At 47.7% G+C, this 20,825-nt stretch overlaps 1 protein-coding gene across 1 annotated transcript in view; it reads left to right on the forward strand.

The window, feature by feature from the left end:
* Positions 1 to 20,825, forward strand: part of n4bp2 (NEDD4 binding protein 2) — a 164,990-nt gene that overhangs the window by 37,267 nt on the left and 106,898 nt on the right. The window contains exons 2-3 of the mRNA XM_072496602.1: positions 7,025 to 8,534; positions 13,363 to 13,487. Of these exons, the coding sequence (XP_072352703.1) occupies positions 7,025 to 8,534; positions 13,363 to 13,487 (1,635 nt within the window). The remainder of the gene's footprint in view (positions 1 to 7,024; positions 8,535 to 13,362; positions 13,488 to 20,825) is intronic.

A 20,825-nucleotide genomic window follows, 5' to 3' on the forward strand; every position in this document is an offset into this window, starting at 1 on the left:
CCCCTTCCTGTCCGCCATCAAAACCCAGAGTCCTGCCCACTGGGCCTGACCCGCCACGTCCTTTTGTGTCATCAAACCCCTCCTCCCTCCAAGAATCCCCCCATCCACTTTCTCTTGCAAACATCTCTCCCAGTAGCGATTTTTTCCCCCCCCCCTTCACACCTCCCAGGCCCATTGAAACCTGTTCGACCAGGTTCCAATGACCGTGGCCCCTCCCCTATCACACTCCTGTTCACTAGCCAACCCTCCCTTGCCAGTGTGGAGGTCCCTGCCCAGGCCCCCCTACTCCCACTCTCCTCCCCCGTGAACCAGTCTCTGAAAACAAAGACAAACAAACAAAACCAGTGCAAAAAAACTGCATCCCAGTAAACTGCCATAACCCCAAAGCTCAATATTCTCATACCCACTGTAACCTATAGCAGAGGGCACCCTACCCTTCCCCATTAACCAACACAAAAGCTAAACCCCCAACTGTTCCCCTCCCTCAAACATTCAGAACAAATACACACCCCAAAACAAGAAACGAGGCTGTCTACAGCATTTCACTCCCCTTTCCTTCAGTCCAGAACCAAACCCCAGTCTCATCTCATTTTAACCCCAGTCCTTCAGCCTTCATGAATGACTCCGCCGCCTCAAAGTACAAGTCCCTCGAATTATGGGTCACCCTCCGCTTCGCCGGGTAGACCACGCCAAACCTCCACCGACTGTAGTCCACCTTCACCAAACCACAGGCCGCCGCCTCCTCACCACCTCCACTGTTAAGTCCTGGTATATATGAATACCAGCTCCTTCCCACTGCACTTTTGATTTGCCCAACTCAGGACCTTTTCTTTGACATGGAATTTGTGAAAACAAATTATGACTGCCCTTGGCGGCTCGTTTGTCTTCGGCTTGGGCCCGAGCGACCGGTGAGCCCTGTCCAGTTCATACCGGGAGGGTTCTTCTCCTTCCCCCAACAACTCTGCCAGCATCTTCGCGAAGGACTCAGTCGGCCCCGGGCCCTCCACCCCCTGGCAGGCCCACAATTCTCATTCTGCCGCCTCAACCTATTCTCCAGGACCTCCACCTTGGCTCTGAGCCCTTTGTTGGCCTCCACCCTCCGCAGCTTCTCCCCCATCGAGGTGAACTGGTGACTATGTTGCGACAGAGCTCCCTCCACCCCCTTCAAAGTCTCTCCTTGCTCACCTACCTCGGCCGATGTCTTCCAACACCACCTCCTTCGCCTCCTCTGCCAACTCCTTCATTGCAGCCGTCATCTCCTTACGCATCACCTCCAGGTGTTTGGCGAACTGCCTCTCAAACTCTCCAGCCATCATCTTGGTCAAAGTCTCCATTGTGAAAGGTGGGGCCCCAACCAGCGATCCAGCCTCCGCCATTTTTCTTGCTGCCGGGCTGACCCATTTGCTCAACAGCAAACTTTTGTTTGTCCCCTTCTTCCCAGTGGCTTTTTTATGGATCTTCGACATTCCCCTCCTTCACCAGCTTATTAAAAAACTGCCCCTGGCATTAAACACCAAAAACCAGAGCCTCGAACAGGAGCCACCCAAGGTGAGACTTCCACCTACATGCCGCCACCGGAAGTCGACCATATACCAATTTAACACATCATACGACACTAAGTGGATTAATATACATGTTACCAACACATACAAGATACTGTTAAATAATTGTTCTCTTGTATAAATCCTGATTCATTTCCTCTTTAAGACGGAATGTTTGAAATTTGCTCCTTACTTTGCACGACCTGGCTGTCTGATGTATTAATTTTTTATTTAAAAAATAATAATTTTTATTAGGCTTTTCTCAAAATATCAACAACAGAATGGAAAAAAAACCCAATAAAATTTAATACAGAACAAATTAAATCAACCACCATGCGCCCCTCCCTGCCTATACATAAATAATAAATTAACACCCTGAGTTTAACACAAAGCAAACAGAGCAAATATATACCACCCCTCAGATCCCCCCCAGGACAAATAAACAAAAATAAAAATAAAGTTGAACCCCCCCCCGCCCCGGGTTGCTGTTCATTGTCTACCGTTCTGCCAGGAAGTCCAAGAACGGTTGCCACCGCCTAAAGAACCCTTGTACCGATCCCCTTAAGGCGAATTTCACCCTCTCCAATTTAATAAACCCTGCCATACCGTTGATCCTGGATTCCACGCTTGGGGGCCTGGCATCCCTCCACTGAAGAAGAATCCTTCGCTGGGCCACCAGGGACGCAAAGGCCAGAATACCGGCCTCTTTCGCCTCCTGCACTCCCGGCTCCCCTGCAACCCCAAATATTGTGAGCCCCCAGCCCGGTTTGACCCTGGATCCTACCACCCTCGACACCGTCCTTGCGATGCCCTTCCAAAATTCCTCCAGCGCTGGGCATGCCCAGAACATATGGGTGTGATTTGCTGGGCTCCCTGAGCACCTCACACACCTGTCCTCTCCCCCAAAGAACCGGCTCATCCTTGTCCCGGTCATGTATGCCCTGTGTAATACCTTAAACTGTATGAGGCTGAGCCTCGCACACTAAGAGGAAGAGTTCACCTTCCCTAGGGCATCTGCCCACGTCCCCTCTTCGATCTCCTCTCCCAACTCCTCCTCCCACTTACCTTTCAACTCCGTCATCGAGGCCTCCTCCTCCTCCTGCATCACCTGGTAAGTTTCCGAGATCTTCTCCACTCCCACCCCCCCCCCCCCCCCCCCCCCCTTTGCCCCCGAGAGCACCCTATCCTGCACTGTGCGTGGCAGCAGCCGTGGGAATTCCACCACTTGCCGCCTGGCAAACGCCCTTACCTGTAGATATCTGAAGGCGTTCCCCGGGGGGAGCCCATACTTCTCCGCCAGTTCACGTCCACAAACAAGTCCCCCAACCTTCTTATCCCTGCCCTGTGCCACCCCGAAAACCCTCCATCTATTTTCCCTGGGACAAACCGGTGGTTCCCCGTATTTGCGTCCACACCGAGGCCCCAACTTCCCCCCTGTGCCGCCTCCACTACCCCCAGATTTTGAGGGTAGCCTCCACCACCGGGCTCGTGGTATACCTCATTGGAGGGAATGGCAGCGGCGCCGTTGCCAGCGCCTCCAGTCTCGTACCCTGACAAGACGCTGTCTCCAGCCTCTTCCATGCAGCCCCCTCCCCCTCCATCACCCACTTACGCACCATCACCGCATTGGCGACCCAGTAGTACCCACAGAGGTTGGGCAGCGCCAGCCCCCCCCCCATCCCTACTTCGCTCCAGGAACACCCTTCTCACCCTCGGAGTCCCTTGCACCCACACAGACCCCGTTATGCTCCTATTTACTCGCCCAAAGAAGGCCCTCGGGATAAAAATGGGGAGGCACTGGAACAGGAACAAAAACCTTGGGAGCACCGTCATCTTAACTGACTGTACCCTACCCGCCAGGGACAGCGGGAGTGTGTCCCACCTCTTGAACTCCTCCATTTGCTCCACTCGCCTTGTGAAATTGAGTCTATGCAGGGCCCCCCTGCTCCTGGCCACCTGAACCCCCATGTACCTGAAGCTCCTCTCCGCCCTTTTTAGTGTGAGCTCGCCAATCCCCCTCTCCTGGTCCCCTGGGTGAACCACGAACAATTCGCTCTTCCCCATGTTGAGCTTGTACCCTGAGAAATCCCCGAACTCCCTGAGGATCCTCATTACCTCCGGCAATCCCCCACCGTTCCGCCACATACAGCAGCAAGTCGTCCGCATAGAGCTACATCCTATGTTCCTCCCCGCCCCGCACCAACCCCCTCCAGTTCCTCGACTCCTCAGGGTCATAGCCAGTGGTTCAATCGCCAGTGCGAAGAGCAGGGGGGACAGGGGACACCTCTGCCTCGTCCCTCGATGCAACCGAAAGTACTCAGACCTCCTCTTGTTCGTGGCCACACTCGCCATCGGGACCTCGCACAACAACCTAACCCACCTAACAAACCCCTCCCCAAACCCGAACCTCTTCAGCACCTCCCACAAGTACCCCCATTCTACCCTAGCGAAGGCCTTCTCAGCGTCCATCGCCACCACTATCTCCGCCTCCCCCTCCCTCGCCGGCATCATAATCACGTTCGGGAGCCTCCGCACATTCGCGTTCAACTGCATCCCCTTCACGAATCCCGTCTGGTCTTCGTGCGGCACACAATCCTCAATTCTCGTGGCTAAGACCTTCGCCAGCACCTTGGCATCTACATTTAACAGCAAAATCGGCCTGTAAGACCAACACTGCAGGGGATCCTTCTCCCGCTTCTGGATCAAGGAGATCAGTGCCCGGGACATCGTCGGGGGCAAAACCCCCCCCTCCCTTGCCTCATTGAAGGTCCTAACTAGCAACGGGCCCTACAGGTCCACAGATTTCTTGTAGAATTCGACTGGGAAACCGTCCGGCCCCGGTGCCTACGCCTGCATGCTCCCTACCCCTTTGGCCAGCTCCTCCAGCCCAATCGGGGCCCCTAATCCCGCTACCAGTCCCTCCACCTTCGGAAACCTCACTTGGTCCAGAAAGCGGCCCATCCCTCCCTCCTCCAGTGGGGGCTCGGACCGATACAATTCCTCATAAAAGTCCCTGAAGACCCCATTGATGTCAACCACACTCCATACCACCCTCCCTCCCCTGTCCTTTACTCCCCCGATCTCCCTAGCTGCGCCAGCATCCGGCTTGCCTTTTCCCCATACTCGTAATTTGCCCCCTGGGCCTTCCTCCGCTGCACCTCCGCCTTCCTGGTGGTCAACAGGTCGAATTCGGCTCCCCCCCCCCCCCCCCCCCCCAATTATCAGGCCCCCCACTTCCAAGTCCGGGATCCGACCCAACATGCGCCGCATAAACCCCGCATCATCCCAGTTCGGGGCATACACATTGACCAGCACCACCCTCTCCCCTTGCAGCTTACCACTTCCCATTACGTACCTGCCGCCATTGTCTGTCACAATGCTTGACACCTCGAACGACACCCTCTTTCCCACCATGATCGCCACCCCCCGATTTTTGGCATCCCGACCTGAGTGAAACACCTGACCTCCCCACCCCTTCCTCAATCTTACCTGGTCTGTCACCTTCAGGTGTGTCTCCTGGAGCATGACCACATATGCCTTCAGCCCTTTCAGGTGCGCGAACACCCGGGCCCGCTTGATCGGTCCGTTCAGTCCCCTTACATTCCAGGTTATCAGCCGGATCGGGGCCCACCCGCCCCCTCCCCCGCCGACTAGCCATAACCCCTCCTTGGCCAGCTGCGCGCCTGCACCCCACACCCGGCCCGTTCCCCACGGCGGCAGACCCCCGTCCCAACCCCCTCTACTTGCTCCAGCTCCCCCCTGACCATAGCAGCAGAAACCTGGTTCTCCTTCCACCCCCTCCCCAGCTAGGATCCCTCCTAGCTTCTCTCTCTCTCTCCCTCTCTCCCTCTCTCTCTCTCTCTCTCTCTCTTTCCTCCCTCCCCCCCCCCCATTGCACTCCCGCAAGTCAGCTGACCCCGGCTACTCCCGCTTCTCCTTCGACTCCTCCCATTGTGGGACATAGCCTCCTCCTCCATTACCCATCCACATGCTCTCCGCCTCCCCCTTCCATCTCGAGCGCGGGAAACAACCTCGCTTTCCTGCCCCGGCCCCGTCCCTCCAACCTTCAGCGTGGGAAAAAGCCCGTGCTTTCCACCTGCCCGGCCCCGCCACCCCTGTCGCCGTTCCTTTTACAGGCCCAGTCCCCTCACCCCCGACTCGGGCCTCCCCCTCCCCCGCAGGGCCCCATCCCCCCGACCGGCCATCTGCCCCTACTCCATTTACTTACCTCCCCTTCAAGAGCCCTCCCGACAGACCCAACCAAAACAGTGCCCAACCCACCTAACCACCCTCATCGAACCAAACAGAAATAAGGGCTTAGAACTCCTCCCTCAAAGTATAACACCCCAACAACAATCCCCGACCACCCATCCTGACCCTCAGTTTGTGTCCAGTTCCTCGGCCTGAACAAAAGGCCCACGCCTCCTCTGGAAACTCGAAGTAATGGTGCCGGTCCTTGTAGGTGACCCACAGTCGCGCCGGCTGCAGCATGCCAAACTTCACCCACTTTCTGTGCAGCACCGCCTTCGCCCGATTGTACCCAGCCCTCCTCTTCGCCACCTCCGCACTCCAGTCCTGGTATATCCGAACCTCCGCGTTCTCCCACCTGCTGCTCCTCTCTTTCTTGGCCCACCTGAGCACGCACTCCCGATCAACAAACCGATGAAACCGCACCAGCACCGCCCGCGGTGGCTCGTTAGCCTTGGGCCTCCTCGCCAGCACTCTATGGGGCCCTTCCAGCTCCAGGGGCCCCTGGAAGGACCCCGCTCCCATTTGTGAGTTTAGCATGGTGACCACATAGGCCCCCACGTCCGACCCCTCCAGCCCCTCTGCGAGGCCCAGAATCCGCAAATTCTTCCGCCTCGACCGATTCTACATCTCCTCGAACCGTTCCTGCCATTTCTTGTGGAGCGCCTCGTGCGCCTCCACCTTTACCGCAAGGCCTAAGATCTCGTCCTCGTTGTCGGTTACCTTTTGTCGGACCTCGCAGATCGCCACCCCCTGGGCCGTCTGGGTCTCCAGCAGCTTGTCTATAGAAGCTTTCATCAGCTCCAGCAGGTCCGCTTTAATCTCCCTGAAGCAGCGCTGGATAACCTACTGCTGCTCCTGCGCCTACTGCATCCACGCTGCCTGGTCCCCGCCCGCCGCCAGTTTGCTCTTCTTCCCTCGCACCTTCTTTGGGTTCACCACCACTTTTTTAGTCACCCCGCTCCTGGTCCAAGCCATACACTGCCTGGGAACTATTGCAATCTCCTTCCCACACCGGGAAACATCGAAAAAGTGCCGTTGGGGTCCCTGAAAAGAGCCCAAAAGTCCGTTTTTAGCGGGAGCTGCCGAATGTGCGACTTGGCTCCGCATAGCCGCAGCCGGAAGTCGCTGTCTGATGTATTAATAAAAGACATTTTTGTCTGCAAATTTTTTTAACGTTCTGAATTTGTTTGATTAGCATACTTATGTGATGATTCCCTTTTTGTTTTGTCTAGCTGATGATGCGATGGACTCTTTGTTGGTACTGTCTGATGCAGCTGAAGGTGCCACGACTTCCAGCTTCACCGGGTTTGATCATGTGGCAGCTGTCCTGAGTGATAGTGAAGTTAATAGTGACAGCAACGGAGTAATGAAAGACCATGGAAGTAATTCAGTTGTTTCTGAAAGTACTGGAACATCTGGATTTCATTTAACTCAACAATTGGACCCTTCCACTGAAAATGAATTGGAGAAGTATAGCACAAACACAAATTATGAAACTGGCCCAGAACAGTTCATATCATATCAACAGTACCAGCCATTTATGAACCGGTATAATTCTCCGATCAGCCAGTTTTCTAGACTCTGTGTTCGTGACGGGTTGCCTCAACTACTTCAGTCAAATTTGGACTCTTTCAGTCATATGTCAGATCAACAGCAAACAGGAGCAGATGATAGGGTGAGTGTCGGGCCCTCACCATTTGCTTTAAATTCAAAAGACTGTGAAGAAAATTTGAGTCAATATTTTGGTTGTGAAAACAACATCTTTGAGAAAAGATCAGAAGTTCAATTCGAATATGGCAAGTTCACTTCAGAAGCTGTTGAAAGACCCAGCAACAACAAGTCCTCCATTGAGCCTGAAGTTGCTTTTCCAGGCAGTACAAGCACAAGTAGTGCAGATATTTGGACAAATCAAAGTGAAAGTAACAGTCTATCAGTAGCTATTTCTATGAACATTGGCTCAACCAAATATGGTGGTTCAGAGCATTCTAGTCAAAAGTACGACCTACACTCAAATACAGTGGACCAGCAAACTGGATCATCACAAAGTAGTGGCATTTCTACTAAAATAGTAGGAAAATGTTCTGGAACAGGTGGAAGTCAAATATCATGGTTTAGACCAAACAAGAATCTATCAGCAGAAAACTCAGAAATATTTGAAGAACCTCAAGAATATAAAGGAACAAATGAATTAAAGCCAAAAAGCAGTACTCTCTCATCAAAACCATTAGCTAATAAAGGGAGTAATTCAAACAACATGCAACAAAACACAACCTGCTTTCCTTACTGGTTTGATGTAGGGCAAGATGCTAGTGGTGAAAAACTCCCCAAATTAACGAACAGCGGGGAAGCAAACTATCCTCAATATTCCCATAGCGTGCTCTTTACAAATGTTCCAAATACATCTCCCATCTCATGGAATCCATGGGCTCCTGAATTCCAGCCTATGAGTATGCCAAAGACTTTTGTCACCCCTGTGGCTATGAGTCCTGTAAAACCAAAGCCTCGTACTGTTTCACCATGGAGTCCTGCAGGAGCTGTGCCTAGTCCTGATCCACCTCAGATGATGAGATTGGGTGCCAACAACTTGCATTTAAAACCGTGGTTAAATCAACATGTCATTCAGCAGTCACAGACTTGCGAGTATCTGTTTCCACAGCATATGCATAGGAAGACACCAGGAATATCTAAAGTGTTAATTTTGATGAGGGGATTACCTGGATCTGGGAAAAGTACCCAAGCCAGGTATGAAAACTATATATTTAGTTTATTTTCATAATTAAGAGGCACATTGGAGGGAAGAGAAAATCATTTACCTTAATGTAACACTATCATATTTTTAGAGAAACCAGTTTACAACCAGTGGATTCAATCGCGGAACTTTCACTTGTGAGCGAGAAGGTTTCTACTTCAAATCCCATTACAGACACTCAAGTAAACTAGTGTGACACTTGAGTGCAGCAACATTTAAGGAAATGCTACACTGTCAGGTGCCAGCTTTCAGATGCAATGTTAAACTGTGGTCAGGTGGTTTCCATAGCACTACAACCTGAAGTGGTGGGGAGGTGTCTATTGTCCTGGCTAACGTTGATCCCTCAACTGACATCCCTAAAACAGATCATTTATCACATTGCTGTTTGTGGAACTCTGCTATTCACAAATTGATTTCCAAGTTTCCAGCAATGATTCTACTTGAAACATAGGCACTTGAATGAATGCAAAAGTTTCCAACAGTGATTCTACTTGAAACACAGGCACTTGAATGAATGCAAGCTCCCTTTTGAGAAGCAGTCACTTCAATTGGCAAAAGGAAATAAAGAGCTGGATTCTCCGTTCCTGCGTCGAAGTGCTGACGCCAACGGAGCATCCGTGGTGTTTCGCGATGGGAAAATCGGAGCCGCACCCGTACCGATTCCCGTACCGGTGAGGGGCTAGCAGCAGCGCCGTGCGAAACACCCGCGGAACAAGTGAAAAACGGTGGGAGAATTGCCAGGTCCGTGCTGGACTTTGTTATGGGCCAGGATTTAGAAAACTCCAAAGTATATCATGGAGTTCACCTGACCCACAAATGTTTATTGATTTTGGTTATGATGAGCACAAGATCCTGCCTTCCAGGTGTTATTCAACAGAGTTCGTAGGCGCTTTTAATCAAAAAACAAGCTTTATTCTACGAATTTAGTTTACATTTGTATAAACACACACAGTAAAATTTTTTATCAACTACAAACAAAGAGCCCACACAGCGACAGTAATCTATATATAACCCTGAATGAATTCTCCCTTAACTGCTCCAATTCAATAACAAAATCCAAGTAAAACCAGAAATCCCTTTTCAAAGGTGTGGCCCAGCACAAGGCATTCTTACTGGTATAAGACTTCTTATTAATACTCTTGTTCCCCTTTCCAAACAGCAGGTTTGAATTCCTTCCAGAAAGCAATTATCTTCATCAAGCAGTCTAGAAACAGCTTTTAAAATGAAGATAGAGAAACACTTCTTTCAACCTATGTAGTTCAAACTCAAAAGCAAAAGTAAAACCCAGAGCCACAGCTCAGCTCCACCCACACAATGACATCACTGAAGTCATGTGATAAGACAAAAACATTTCTTAAAGGGACACTCCCATGACAACATGCGCAGGGCTGACAAACTGCAGCCGTGAGTACCCCCCGCCCTGGCTGAAGCCTCCCCGGCCAGCGGCACAGCTCTCGGCGGAGTTGGTGTCTCTGCAGCCGCCACACTAGGCTCACGACTGCTGAAATCACAGTGGCCCACGCCATGAGGAACTTGGCCTATGAGGCGGACAATGCATTTTAAATAGTCTACTTGGACTTCAGCAAGGCTTTTGATTAATTCCCACATGGCAGACTGACAGCAAAGTCCAATCGGATCCAAGGAGATTTGACACATTGGATCCAGATTTGGCTGAGTGCAGGAAGCAGAGGGTGATGGTAGAGGGGTGCTTTTCTGACTGGATGCCTGTGTCCAGTGGGGTCCGATAGGGATCAGTGTTGGGGCTGTTGCTGTGTGAAGTCTAAACCTTTAATATAAACCACAATGTAGGAGGGTTGATCTGTAAATTTGTGGATGATATGAAAATTGGTGGAAGGGTAAACAGTGAAGAGGATATCCTTAGATTACAGGAGGAGATAGACAGGCTGATCAGTGGCAAATGAAATTCAGTCCGGCTAAGTGCGAGGTGATGCACTTGGAAGGACAAACGAGGCAAGGGAATACAGAATGGCAGGACCCTGGGAATTATTGAGAATCAGAGGGACCTTGGTGTGCACATGTACAGTCCCTTAAGGTAGCAGGGCAGGTGGATAAGTGGTTAAGAAGGTATGTGGTTATACATGCCTTTATTAGCAGAGGCATAGAGTTTAAGAGCAGGGAGGTTATGCTGGAGCTGCATAAAAGGTTGGTTCGGCCACAGCTGCACAGTATGTGTGCAGTTTTGGCATCCACATTGGGTGAGGGTTGTGATACCACTGGAAAGGGTGCAGAGGAGATTTGCCATGATGTTTCCTGGGCTGGAGAGTTTAGGTTATGAAGAAAGATTGGATGGACTTGGATTGTCTTCCTTGGGAGCAGAGAAGACTGAGGGGGCAATGATTGAGATTTATAAGGGCTATAGATAGAGGATACAGGAAGAAACTTTTACCCTTGGTGGAGGGATCAGTGGCCAGGAGCACAGATTTAAGGTAAGGGGCAGGGGATTTAGAGGGAATGTAAGGAAAATCATTTTCATCCAGAGGGTGGTGGGAGTCTAGAACTCATGGCCTGCAAGGGTGGTAGAGGCAAGGATCCTCATAACATTTAATGAGTATTTAGGTGCACACTTGCGATGCCAAGGCAAATAAAGCGATAGGCCAAGCGCTGGAAAATGAGATTAGAATAGTTAGAGGTGTTTTTTTTGCAGCCATGGATCGAAGGATTGTTTTCTGTGCTTAGACCTCTAATTTTAACTCCAACTCTCTCCAACTCATAGAAACAAAAGTGAGGCTGGTAAGGAAATCAGAATAGCCCCCTTGCATTTGGACCAACCCTCAATCAAACCAGTAGGAACCGGAATATGACTTGTGAACTGCTGGATCTATATTCCTACATCACCCTCCCTTCAAGATTTGGAGCAAAGTCAATACTTTCAATCTGATATGTCACCACCCCACTGAAAGCAGAATTGGTGCTGACAGTGACAGGAAGGTACACTAATACCACCCATTTTCTCTCCATACTAGGAGGGAAGGAAGAAGAAGGAGACATATTACTGCCCTCTTTCCTTTTCCCACATCTTTTCTGTCTTTCACTTTTCCATGCCCTTTTAACCTAGGCCAACTCCTCTTCACAAAAATTGCCCATTCCATTCAACAGCACAAGAACAATTGTTACATGGAATCCTGATTATTTCAGTCTGCGACCATTATAATATCAACAATGTTACCAGCAATAAATTGCAAACCAGAAATATTAGAGAAGGCTGATGATATTCCTACAGTTGACGTGTAAAGGGGGTGCAGAGGAGATTTGCTAGTATTTATCAGGGATGCCACTTTTTGTTAATGGTAAATTGTGTTTATCTAATTTGTTTGAGTTTTTTGCTGAGGTAACAGAAGAGGGTATATGAGGGTAATATGATTAACTTGGTCTCTGTGCACTTCCCAAGGGTGTTTGATAAAGTGCCACAGAATAGGATTGCCAACAAAGTTGAAGCCGAAGTGACAGCATGGACACAAAATTGACTAAATGGTAGGAAACAATAGTGGCGAACAGTTGTTTTACAGATTGAAGAAAATATACAGTGGGACTTGCCAGTGTAAATACAAGGACCAGTTGTTGATACTTTGACCAGTGGCCTATCCTTGCACTACTGCTTTTCTTAATGCATGTTAATTATCTGAACTTGTGTACAGGGCACAAATTCAAAATATGCAGATGAAATTTAATGTAGAGAAAAATGAAGTGGTTTATATTTGTAAGAAGAACCAGGAGAGGCAATATAAAAAGGGCATAATTCCAAAGCAGGTGCAGAAACCGAGAAACCTGTGAACATTGTTCACAAATTGTGGAAGGTGGCAGTGCAGGTTGATAACACAGCATTTATGCTGAAAGCAAAAAAACTGAACAAGTTTAATAACCCAAGTTCATCCTCAACTACAATTCTGGGTGCTGCACTTTGAAGGATGTGAAGGCTTTACAGATTGTATGGAAAAGATTTACGAGAATGACAAGGGACTTCAGTTACATGATTAGTTTGTTTTCCTTAGAGAAGAGAGGAGATTTGACGGAGGTGTTCAATATCATGAGGGGCTTTGACAGTAGATACAGAGCAACAGTTTCTGTTGGCAGAATGGTTGAGAATCATAAGTCGTCAATTTCAAATGATTGGCAAAAGAACTAAAACCGATAAGAGGTAAAACTTTACACAGCAAGTGGTTAGCATCTGGAATGCATTTCCGGAGCGTGGTTCAATTGTGGCTTTCAAAAGGGGATTGGGTAAATACCTAAAGAGAGAAAAGCTGCAAGGCTACAGGATAAAGGCAGGGATGTGGGATTAGTTGAGTCGCCCTTGCAATGAGCTGGCATGGATAAGATGAGCTGAATGGCGTTTTGTGCTGTAATCATTTTGTTATTCTATTGCAAGATTTAAATGAGGTGAAATTTGTAGAATGCATTTGGGTCTGTTTTTTGACTTGATGCTACAAACACAAGATTCAATACTGACTTGCTTTTGGATAATGGAGCTAATGTCTAGTTCAGGAGTCAGTGCAATGCCAGTCTGCGATGATACCAAAAATTGAGGGACTTGTGGTACAGGGAATAAGAGCTAGAACAGCTAGGACTGTATTCTTTGAAACTGAAAAGCTGGATGCCGAAGTGAATGATCAGTATTCTCTAAATGAGACTCGTTTTCTCAGCACAGGCAATAAGGACCCAATGGCACTCACCTGCACTAAAACTTTGTTAATAGTGGAAACAAGTAAAATCTATTTCCAAGTTGCAAAAGAACAATTTTTCTAATGCAAGCTTATTGTATAGTTTGAGAATTTCCACATACAACTAATAAGTTTTGGACAGAATGCTTGTTCAACAGGAACCTAATGGAATGATTTTCAGCACCGATGAATATTTTTGTCGAAATGGACACTATCAGTTTGATCCTAGTTTGATTGGAGAGGCTCATCAGTGGAACCAAGCAAGAGGTGAGAAATTTTGCAACATGTTCTTATAGACATTGCAGTGTGCTGGAGGGAATGTATTTATTACAATGCTTTCTGCGCAGTTAGGTGAACCATCTTTAACCTGTCATTTTACTCATTTCAAAACTACTTAAATTATGCTATCGTCCAATTCTTATTCAAAATGGGCAGGTTTGGGAATGCCTTTAAGATGCTTAGTGTCTCCTATGTCCCCCCCTCTGCTGTTTGCACTCGCGATTGAGCCATTGGCCATTGCATTAAGAAGTTCGGGGGTATGGAAAGGGATAGTGTGGGGGGGATAGAGCACAGGGTGTCCTTGTATGTTTGGGTAGGGGGTTGGGATTGAAGGCGCTAGGGACAACACCGCTCCCAACAGCCCCGGGGAGATACTCCGGGAGTCCGGTAATAATAACTTTGTTGAGAATTTGGTGGCAGTTTCGACAGCACTTCGGGTTGGGGGCAGGGTCAAGGGAAATGCCGATTTGGGGGAACCATAGATTTGAGCCAGGGAAGTGGGATGGAAATTTTCGGAGATGGGAGGAGAAAGGAATTAGGACACGTATATTATTATACGTGTCGGAACCAAGTGTGTCAATACGGGGAATACTGGAGCTGCTTTGGGTGTTTGGGTCTTTCTCCGGGTACAAATTAAATCTAGACGAGTGAATATTTTGTGGTGTCTCGGGCAGGGGTGGAGGGGCTGCCATTCGTAAGGCAGGGACTCACTTTAGATACCTGGGGGTCAGGTTGCTCGTGATTGGGGGGGGCTCCATAGGTACAACATTTCTAGTTTGGCGGGGAGGGTGAAAGCTGATCTGGCAAGGTGGGATGGTCTCCCTCTCATTGGCGGGTCGGGTACAGGCAGTTAAAATGAATATGCTGCCGCGATCCCTGTTTATTTCTCAATGCCTGCTGATTTTCCTGTCAAAGGCATTTTTTTTAGAGAGATTGAAGGGATGATTACCTCATTCATGTGGGGAGGGAAGGTGGCCAGAATTTAAAAGGTGCTACTACAGAGAGGAAGGCAGGCCAGGGGGTTTGGGTCTTCCGAACCTGATGTATTATTACTGGGCGGCGAATGTGGAGAAGGTACTGAGCTGGGTCAGAGAGGTTCACTCCCAATGGCTCAGAATGGAGAGCTTGGGTAGGGGGTCGGGATTGAAGGCGCTAGGGACAACACCGCTCCCGACAGTCCCGAGGAGATAAGACCATAAGACATAGGAGTGGAAGTAAGGCCATTCGGCCCATCGAGTCCACTCCGCCATTCAATCGGTTTACGGGGCTATTTTGGAGGAGGAGAAGGCGCCGCTAGAAGAGAACAAGGCACAGTGGGCCGAAGAGTTGGAAGAGGATATGGAGGATGTGTTCTGGTTTGAGCTGCTCCGGAGGGTGAACGCCTCCACCTCGTGTGCAAGGTTGGGGCTGATACAGCTGAAGGTGTGTATAGAGCGCACCTTACAAGGGTGAGGATGAGCCGGCTCTTTGAGCGGGTAGAAGATGTGTGTGAACGTTGCAGGGGGGCGGGAATCTCCCGTGTTCAGGGTAATCTCTAAAGTGGTGCACGTGAAACTGGACCCGGGTCCTCGGGAGGCCATATTCGGGGTGTCGGACCAGCCGGGGTTGGAAACGGGCGTGGAGGCAGATGTAGCCTTCGTCTCGTTGATCGCCCAAAGGCGGATCCTGTTAGGGTGGAGGTCAACCTCTCCACCCTGTGCCCTGGCGTGGCGGGGGGGACCTGCTGGTATTCTTAACGCTTGAAAACGTCAAATTTGAACTGAGGGGAAGGATGGAGGGGTTCTACAATTCATGAGCGTTATTCATTATGCACTTTTGAGAATTGGATTACATTGAACATTAGGGGGGTGCTGGGAGGGTTGGGGGGAGGGGGACTGTATGTGTTAATGGTGATTATGGGTGATTCCGGATTCCTTTTTGTCATTTGTTTTTGTTAACACGTGGGCCAATGTTTGGGGTTTGGTGGGAGGATGGGATCGTTGTTATTGATAAGGGGATTGACATTCCATTTGTTGCTGATTATTGTTTATTGTTGGGTGTAAATTTGGGAGAAAATGTGAAAAGGGAGGAGAATAAAAAATATTTTTTTTAAAAAAGATGCTGTCATCTTTAAATTTTAAGGCACACAAGAGTGAGACGGGATATCTTATGGTTTTCATTTAGTCAGTAAAATAAAACTGAGGTTGTGGGGCACTAATGGTTTTATGTTAGGATGCAGTGCAAGCTTGACATATTATTTTCTCCCATGGGAACAGGAGTACATAGGAAAAGAGGCCATTCAGCCCCTTGACCCATTCCGCCATTCAGAGCTGATCTGTGGCCTAACTCCATATACCAGGCTTTGGCCCATATCCCTTAATCCCATTACTCAACCAAAATTTATCTAGCTCAGATTTAAAATTGACAACTGATCTACCATCAATTGCCCTTTGTGGAAGAGAGTTCTGAACTTCTACCACACTTTTTGTGTAGAAGTGCTTCCCAACAGCTCTCAATGGTCTGGCCATAATTTCTAGACAATGCCCCCCAATTCTATAATTTCCAACTGGTGGAAACAGTATCTTTATCTACCCTGTCTTTTCCTGTTACTATCTTGTGAACTTTGATTAGATTACTACATCTCAATTCTAGATAAAATTGGCCTAAATTGTATAATCTCTCCTCATAACTTAATCGCTGAAGTCCAGGTATCATTCTTGTAAATCTACGCTGAACTCCCTCCAATGCCAAAATACCCTTACTAAAGTGTGGTGCCCAGAGTTGCTCAGTACTCCCAAGTGGGGTCTGTGGGGTCTAACCGAGGTTTTGTAAAGCTGCAGCATAAATTCTACGTCCTTATACTCCAGTCCTCTAGATAAGACCACCAGCATTCCATTGGTCTTCTTGATTACTTGCTGCACTTGTTTGTGGTATTTTAAAGCTCTACGCATCTGAGCTCTTGGATCTCTTTGGATATTCACTGAATTTATCTCATACCCATCTAGAAAGTACCCTGATCTATCCTTTTTGGTCAAAAATGAATAACCTTATGCTTACATTGAAATCCATCTACCACATTTTTGCCCATTCACCTCGTCCATCACTATCTCTTCATAATTTTATGCGCGTCTACCATGCCACCCAGCTTTGTGTCATTAACAAATTTGGATATATGAATTTCTATGCCATTATCCAAGTCATTAATGAACAATGAGAACATTCAAACCCTAACACATCCCTGGGTAGTCGCATCCTGCCATCAGAGTACTTACCTTACCCATTATCCCCACTCTGTCGCCTGTCATTCAACCAATTTCCCAGCCATGTCAGTAATTTGCCCTCAACTTCATGGGCTTCCATCTTAGTTAACAGTCTTTTATGTGGGACTTTATTAACTGCCTTCTGGAAGTCCACATAAATAATATTCATAACCATTCCTCTGTACACTACCTTGGTCTCCTCTTCAAAACTTCAATGAGGTTTGTCAGGCACGACCTGTCCATCATGAACCCATGTTGGCTCTCCATGTTTCACTGAAAATTTGTGTTCACTTACCCCACCCTTCATTATAGATTCCAACATATGTGGTCTGTAGATCCCTGATTTTCCTCTTTTGCCCTTCTTAAAAAGCAGAGTGACATGAGCAATTTTCTAACCCAGGAGGGACAACTCTGGAATCTAGGGAATTTTGAAGATCTCCAATGTGCTCCTCTACTTCTTTAACACCCTTGGGTGGAAACAACCAGGTCCTGGGGATTTTAGTACCATTAATTTCTTCGTTATCATTTAGCCCCTCGAGCTTCAAAGCTCCAGGGTCCCAGGTTCGATTCCCGGCTTGGGTCCCTGTCTGTGTGGAGTCTGCACATTCTCCCCATGTCTGCGTGGGTTTCCTGCGGGTGCTCCGGTTTCCTCCCACAGTGCAAAGATGTGCAGGTTAGGTGGATTGGCTATGCTAAATTGCCTTTAGTGTCCAAAAAAGGTTGGGTGGGTTATGGGGATAGGGTAGAGGTGTGGGCTTAGGCAGGGTGCTCTTTCCAAGGACCGGTGCAAACTTGATGGCCAAATGGCCTCCTTCTGCACTGTAAATTCTATGATTCTGGTCTGCCATTGGGCGAGATTATGGATGATCTGCAGAGTAACTTTGTCCCATATACCTTAAATGTTTGTGAGCCAAAGGGTATTGCAGAAGAGAGTTCCAAACTTTTACCATCCTTTGTGTATAGAGGTACTTCCTAATTTAACTCCTGAATATTATAACCAATGCCATCACCATCTCTGTTGCCACTTCCTTTAAGACCCTAGGATATAGGCCATCAGCCCTTAGGGGCTTGCCTGCTTTTAATCCAATAGTTTGCTCAGTACTTTTTCCCCTTGTATGGAGATTGTTTAAATTGCTCCTTTTCAACAACGTCTGCATTACCCGTGACTATAGGAATGGTTCTCATGTCCTCCACTGTGAAAAAGGAGGCAAAATCTTGATTTAATGTTTCTGCCTATGCTGTGTTCCCCATTATTAACTCCCAGTCTTGACCTCTAAGAGACCAATGTTGACTTTAGCTACCGATTTCCTTTTTAAATACTTATGGAATCTTTTGCTATTCTCTTTTTATTTTGTACTAATTTCTTTCATAATTTACCGTGCTCTTTTTTTATGACTTTTTTTAGTAATCCTCTGTTGGTCTTAAAAAGTTTCCCAGTCCTCCAGCCTGCCACTGACCTTTGCAATATGGTATGTCCAAGTTTCTGCCGTTGTTATCTCCCTCCTTGCTCCAGCTGCAAATGAATTTTCACCCGAATGCAATCTTTTACTTCTTTGAATTGAGTATCTCCTTAAATATTTGCTACTATTCATCAACTTTCCTACCTTTAGTCCTTCTGCCCAGTCCACTGAGAGTAAATCTGTCCTCATGCCTTTGTAATTATCTTGGTTTAGCACCAGAATACTAGTGTGGGACTCACGTTTATTGAAATTCAAGCATGCAGTGATCACTGTTCCGTCGAGGATCCTTTCCTACAAGATCATTAATTAATCCCATCTCAATACTATATTGTGTAATTTAGTATACACTATACAAAATCTAAAGCAGCCAGTTCCTGGTTGGTTCAACAACAACATATTGTTCTCAGAAACAATCTCTAATACACTATGAACTCTCCCTCGAGGCTACCCTTGCCAATTTGATTAATCCAGTCTTTAAGCGTAGAATTGAATCATAGAATCCCTACGGTGCAGAAGGAGGAGGCCATTCTGCCCATGGAGTCTGCACCGGCCCTTGAAAAGAGCACTCTACTGAAGCCCACGCCTCTACCCCACCCCCTTAACCCAGTAACCCAATCTAACCTTTCTGGCAGTCGGGAATTTAGCATAACCAATCCACCAAATCTGCACATCTTTTGTATGGGAGGAAACCGAAGCACCCGGAGGACACTGGGAGGGCATGCAAGCTCCACACAGACAATCACCTGAGGCCAGAATTGAATCCGGGTCCATGGGGCTATGAGGCAGCAGTGCTAACCACTGTGCCACCTCGGAAATCACCCATGATTATCGAAGTACCTTTGTTATAAGCCCTCAGTGTACTGCGTCCCACTGTGGAACTGCTATCAAGGATCCTATAGATTACTTCCACCAGGGACTTTTTCTCTTTGCTTTTATTTCTACCAAAGCTGTTTCTACATTTTGATCGCCAGTGCAAATAACATTTCTCACTACAGCACTGATCCCTTTCTTTAGTAAAGGAGCTACAGCACCTCGTTTCTCTTTTGGTCTATCCTTTTGAAACATAGTTTGACAGTTGACATTCAACTCCCAGACCTGGTCTCCCAGTAACCATATCTCCGTAATCGCTACCAAACCATAACCCATTGTCTCTATTGCATTGTTAGCTCATTAGTTTTATTCCAAACGCTACGCACATTCAGATACATAACCTTTAAATTTGTTCAATTAATTTTCCCTGTTCTTGATTATCTGGTAAACAATTAGCCTCTTCACAGTTAACCTGTGCTGCTACTTTCTCTTTACACTTTGATTTTTTTAATTTCCGTGAAACTGAACCTCCCAATTTAGTTTAAACCACTAGTTATCCTATTTTTCCCACTTCCACGTACCTCTGCAGCCAGATGAGATATCCTTGAGGGCAGCAAGGCGGCAGAGTGGTTAGCACTTCTGCATCACAGCTCCCGGGACCCGGGTTTAATTCTGGCCTCGGGTGACAGCGAGGAGTTTACACTTTCTCCCTGTGTCTGCATGGGTTTCTACCGGGTGCTTCAGTTTCCTCCCACAGTCCAAAGATGTGTAGGTTAGGTGGATTGGCCAAGCTAAATTGCTCCTTAGTGTCCAAAAGGTTATGTGGGGTTACTGGGTTACGGGGATTGGGTGGAGGTGTGGGCTTAAGTGGGGTGCTCTTTCAGTGGGTCGGTGCAGACTCGATAGCCTCCTTCTGCACTGTAAATTCTATGATACTTGATTCTATGATTCCAACCTGGGCACCAGGTAGGACACACAGCCTTTGGGACTCTCGATCCTGACGACAGAGAAAAGTCTCTATTCCTCAAACTATCTCTCTCTCACTCTCTCTCTCTCTCTCCCTGTCCCCCCTGTCGCCCCCTTTGCAGCTTGCAGCTAGCACCTTCTTAACATTGTACAGCTGCTCTCTGCACACGAGATACTGTTTACTTATATAGACTTTAAGTCACACCCAAGTTGCAACTGCTAACTCAGCTTCCTATTCACAGACAGCTGATAACAGTTAACTGCCACTCTTGCCATAACCCCATCTTGTTCAAAAAGTGTTTTTAATTGAAAGGGGGAAAACTTGACAACAAAATGGGTTTACCCACTATTCTTGCACCCCTTAAGGTCCAGTTTTAAATCCTGGCTGGACCACAAGTTGAAATTATCTTTCATATTTATAAATGCTGTTTGTGAAAGAAACACTTTGAAAAATTGCAGCCAAGTGCATAATCTGATAGACGTTGATAGTAATTGCTATCTTGATGACCAAAACTTCTCCAACTTTCCACCCCCCACTCTACCTTTTCGCAAACCAGAAACTCCTGTTGGCATGCAGATGCCAGAGAGCATGTTTGGGTTTGCCTGTAATGCTTCACATGGTTTATTTGCCGATCATCACTGCCTATCTAGATTCATAAGTGAGAAATGATCACTTGGGTTTGGTATGGCAGAAGCTGTGGACTTGTACTTGTTTCAGCAGACAATAGAAGAGAAAATGGCCAATGTGATGGCTGGTGGAGCAAATGAAAAACAATGGCAATGTTAATATTGTTCTGAGTTTGGGATTAAAGGGATATTCGAGTAGAGATATATTTACATTGGTTGTAATC

This window comes from Scyliorhinus torazame, chromosome 3 (assembly GCF_047496885.1).
Source record: "Scyliorhinus torazame isolate Kashiwa2021f chromosome 3, sScyTor2.1, whole genome shotgun sequence".
Lineage (NCBI taxonomy): Eukaryota > Metazoa > Chordata > Chondrichthyes > Carcharhiniformes > Scyliorhinidae > Scyliorhinus > Scyliorhinus torazame.